Source organism: Penaeus vannamei, chromosome 18 (assembly GCF_042767895.1).
Source record: "Penaeus vannamei isolate JL-2024 chromosome 18, ASM4276789v1, whole genome shotgun sequence".
Classification (NCBI taxonomy): domain Eukaryota; kingdom Metazoa; phylum Arthropoda; class Malacostraca; order Decapoda; family Penaeidae; genus Penaeus; species Penaeus vannamei.
In genome coordinates, this window is record NC_091566.1 from 35,741,760 (window position 1) to 35,746,759 (window position 5,000).

Genomic DNA, 5,000 nt, shown 5'->3' on the forward strand with positions numbered 1-5,000 from the left:
AAGGTTAGAGTATTATAGAATAGTATGATAGGGACAAGGGTAAAGAGGGGGTGCAAATAAGATAAATCTGAGATTAGTAAAGGAAAGAGTTGATTAAGGACATCTGGCGATTGGATGAAATAGAGTGTATCTGTAGCTGGGGAAGCTATAATCATCAGGTAGAGATGACTTTTGGAAAAGTAGAAGAATCTGGGGGATTAGATAATGGGACTGGGGGTGTTGGTGAAGTATCAGGAAGTGTCAGAAGGGGAGGAATCCCGATGAGGACACTGTTGGGATAAGGGATTCACACGAGTTTCCTGGTGGGAGAAGTAAGGGTAATGGGGAACGAAGGCATTGTGCAATTGGAGAATGGGGTGGTTTATGGGAATGAATGTGAGCAAGAGGGGTAGGGGGATGGATATCACCAAATCAAAGCAGTGGAACATTTTCTTGGGTCATATCTAGGAATATTTGGATGTCTTCAAGTTTCTGTGGGCGGTTTGGGTGGGGAGGTCTGAGAATAAGGGATCTCTTGAGAGATGAGGGGATACATGTTCAAGGAGCAGAGAAAAAGGAGGCTGCAGATCTGAGAAGAAATAAAGTCAGTATATGCTCACTCAGGGCTTCAAGTAAAGCAAGAGTCGGAGAATCCTAAGTAACCATATTTGTTGCTTGTCGAATACCTGTCACCCTTAGTCTTTTTTAAGCACATTAACATATTCAAATTTTTTAACGTTGTCTCCATGCCTTTTCTTGGACTTTCTTATTTCAGTTTATTCTGGTAATGACAGTGTAACATTATTAGAAAGAACCAAAGGAGTTTAAACTAGCATAGTTTTGAAGGAATACTTTTACTTTTTCAGTTTGTTAGAATTCATTTGCTTATTACAATTTCAGATTCTCTTACTTTATTTTTATATCAAAGGACATAATAAAAAACAAATTAAGATTCCTTTTTATTTTATAAAATATCTCAAAGTCAAATCTAGGTGGTAAGCTGATTATAATGCGGACATGAAAAATAGTCCCCTGCAACTGCAATCCTTATCCCTAGTCACGGTCATCACTGTGATACTGCACAACATAAAGACGAAAAAAGAAATGAATCCTCCATTTCCTGGGTTAGTATGAGAAGAGAGTCCTTTCTAAGCACAGTTAACACAGCACTTGGAGTTTGCTGCTACTCACAAGGAGATGCCTGATACTGGGTCACAAGCACTGGGACACAAGTGTCAGCAACTATACATGCTTTTTTATTCCTGATTTTTGTTGAAATGAGAACATAAACTGAAGAAAAAGAAATGCCAAAAAAATCTAGATTTGTATAACTGAAAGAAATATAGTATTTAGAGTAACAGATAATTTTGCTTTGGATTACTCCAAACAGCTACTGTTCCTGTCACAGAAATACACAATAAACAAAAAAAATAACATTTCCAATAGTAACTCTAAGTTTAAATTTGATTTGTGTGTATAGATATATGTATCATAAACAGTAGCACATTTAATAAAGTATCCTTATCACTGACTAAGAAGCACTACTATCCCTCCGTATGATAGTTTATATATACAAAATGGGGGGTTTCAGTAGCACAACTGTAGGTGTCAGTCAAATTACAATCCAGGTTTTACATCACAACCCTGGGGAGCTTCTCCAAGGGGGCTCTTAAAAATCCTGGAAAGTTTCAACATTCCTGCAATGTACAGCATAAATGAAGTACAATACACAGACAGACACACTGGGATCAATACACCAGAAATAATAACCAGCCCTAATCTTATATAGTGTAACTGTGCAAAAGCTATGCCAGCTATCTTTTACGTTAGTTTCTTTGCCTTCTGGTACAAGACGTCCACAACTTTTTCCATGGCTTTTATGGTATCAAGAGCATGTTCATAAGTTTTGTCTTTTGTTACTGGATCCCAGACAATCAAAACCCCAGCACCCTGATCCAAAATACCTGTCAACTTAGAATCTAGAATCATCTGAGAGAGTTTTCGTTCAACTGCATCCTGTGGGAGGCCTATAGTTTCACTGACATATGACACCTGCACCTTACTGTATGGCTCTATAATTCTGCAAAGATTTTGCTCCAACATGTTGTCATATAAAGTATTCAGATGAGCTTTTACAATCATATCACCTTCTAATTCTTCTTTGTACTTGGCAACAGTGGTCTTAAAATCTGCGAGTGAGCGTTTGCTACTTGCAGTAGCAATACCCTTCATCGCATCCACATGACTACCACTGTGTCGCAGAGCCAACTTTCCACTAACAATATTGTGCACATCTTCTGGTGACTGAAGCATGATCTTGGACAGCAACATGTACTTGAGAGCTGTTAATGCTTTTGGACTATCAATACTGTCATAACCTTCAAAGGCTTCATAAAAATATGAAAATGCAGTCTTAAAATCTTTTTCTTCTGCAGCATGGAGAATGCCAGACTGGAGATCAAGGGCAGCCTGGAGTTTTGGTGGGCAGTAGATTCCATTGGCAGTTGTACGAGCTGAAGTCAAGGCTGCACGAGCCTTAGGTAGATTTCCCAAAGCATGATATGTCTTGCTTTCTAAAAGTTGTACTTCTACCAAAAGGTTTTTGTCATCCAATTTCTTCAACTCCTTCAGCAGCTGTGAGCCAAGGGCGAGTGCCTCTGTGTACTGTGCAGTGTCAAAGAAGAGTGCTACTAGGCGAGCCTCTAGAGACTGACGCAAGAAGGTACGGCGCTCGCTTTTTGACCATTCAATGTTTTCCCTGCATACTTCTACTTCCAGTCCCGTTGAAGCTTCCATGTCCAGGAACATGTCGACCATTGTGCGTACCAATTTTGCAGCCTTGGCCTTTGAAATCTGTGAGAGGAATGGTCGTGTATCCTTAATAAGCTGTGCCAGTTGGTGAGCCTGACCAGCTTTCTTGTACTGCTCTGCCAGTGACAAGATCCCAGTCTCCCTAGCAGCCACATCCTCATCTGCATCTTCTGTAAAACAAAATAACTTTGTTACTTCTACTGTAGATATCTATACATATACAAATATGAAGTGACATTATAGAAAATGATAATCAATTTTAGGAAATGATACAGCTGACCATTATTCTTTTCCTACTTTCATACTGATTAACTATTCTCAGCAGTACATTTATCTTTATACTATTAGCTTAACCCTTGCCACGAGTGGCTTACACAGTTATAATTCAGATGAGACAATTGCAGCAATCATGAAAGTTCTGTGCCAATCACCCATGGATGTCACATACATCAACACCAAACATGAGATGATCTGACTAGCAAAATTTTTATCCCTCCCACTTATGGAGAAGGAGAAGAGTAAAAGATAACCAGTAGAAAACCTGTGCAGAAAAGAGTGGGAAAATGACAAATAAGTAACTTGGTATGCATCCTGGCATGTAAATTAGAAAAAAAAAAAAATTATCTGTAAACATATTTAATCTAACAAACAGCAGCTATTAAAGCATTTTTAATGATGAATGTAAAATTACAATTTACACTAAATCCTTATTAAAAATTCACAAAAATACAATTCCTTATTAACATAGTTTTGACATAGGATCAAATTCTATAAGAAATAAAAACTAATAATCATGCTGCATAAATATAGGAAACAATGCAAGATGGTGAAGTGATTTTCCATAAATTAGTAGAAAGGCTCCACAATTACATTATACAAAATCAGATTTTTGCATCATTCACACTCTCTTTCCCTTAATTATTTAATTAAACCTCTAATGAATAGACTATAACAAGCTCACACAGGATATAATACAGCTCAGGTGACCTGTAAAATTAGAAAGGTAACAATTAAAAAGAGAAAATAAAGACATTTAACCCCAAGCCCCCAGGCATGGCATTTCCATATATGCCATTGCCCATTGTGCATGTTGAATTTAATAATTGTTTTTACATATAGATGGCTCCACAAGTACTGTCACCAATGAGACAATTATGCAAACTACCGTTTCACCTGTTTACCCTTTTCGTTGATTTTCGATAATATTTTCTAATATTTAATACTGCTGTTAGTAATGTTAGTAACAATATAGTAATTATAATATGTATAACAAAAATAACAGTCAATGAAAGAAGAAGAAGAAGGAAAAGAAGAAAAAGAAGAAGAAGAAGAAGAAGAAAAAAAGGAAAAGAAGAAAAAGAAAAGAAAAAGAAGAAGAAGGTTTTCCCATTTTTTAAAGGAAAAGTGAGATCACGAGATCTACTAATTGACTCCTTTGTGCCTAAACATTGGCGGAGCCATTTATGTGCAGAAACATTGAACCAAACATTGCCAAGGGGGAACACTCTATTTTCCCATTGACATTGGGTAGACGATCAAGGATGAGGATAAGTGCCCCCTACCCCCCAACACATGTTTAGGAGCCATGAGATTTATGAATTTACTAAGAACAGAAACTGTAGTTACATTCTCTTTAATTAGTAAATGCAGTTTTGTTTTATTTTCTAGGTCTATGCCATCTAACTCTGTATCCAATGGAATTGTAACTGCAACCCAGTGTGACAAGACTTGTAATATGATTAACCCATTAACACTAAATACAATCCCTGATTGCACCTTTTATTCTCCTTGATATTTTAATACTAATTTTTATTTCAAGTATTATCATTCACATTATTAAGGTTATTGTTATCATTATCATTACTCAACATTCTTCAAAATACTAGTAATACCCCCCCCTCCCCTAAAAACTTGAGGAATGGAGTAAATAAATGGGGTCAAGTAGGCCTAGTAACTGGCTCCTAAGCAAGTGCTGGAAGAGCCATCTATGTGTACAAAATAAATAGAGCAAAACTACATTGAGAATGCATGTGTAGATGGACTCCCAGTATTCATATGTTAACTGTGTATTGCCTTCTTATTAGTAAACCTGTCATCAAAGAGAATCATTGAGAATCTGTAAGGTTTGTTTTTACCGTAACGAAATGTGTGTGCCCAGCTTGAGAGAACACTATCTTGGGACCATGTAGCAAAGGATTGGTTCTCTTAAA

At 36.9% G+C, this 5,000-nt stretch overlaps 1 protein-coding gene across 1 annotated transcript in view; it reads right to left on the bottom strand.

Annotated features, from left to right (window-relative positions):
- Positions 1-925: 925 nt before the first annotated feature.
- Rpn6 (regulatory particle non-ATPase 6) overlaps positions 926-5,000 on the bottom strand; it is a 16,009-nt gene continuing 11,934 nt past the window's right edge. The window contains exon 2 of the mRNA XM_070133244.1: positions 926-2,960. Within this exon, the coding sequence (XP_069989345.1) occupies positions 1,801-2,960 (1,160 nt within the window). The 3' untranslated portion in view covers positions 926-1,800. The remainder of the gene's footprint in view (positions 2,961-5,000) is intronic.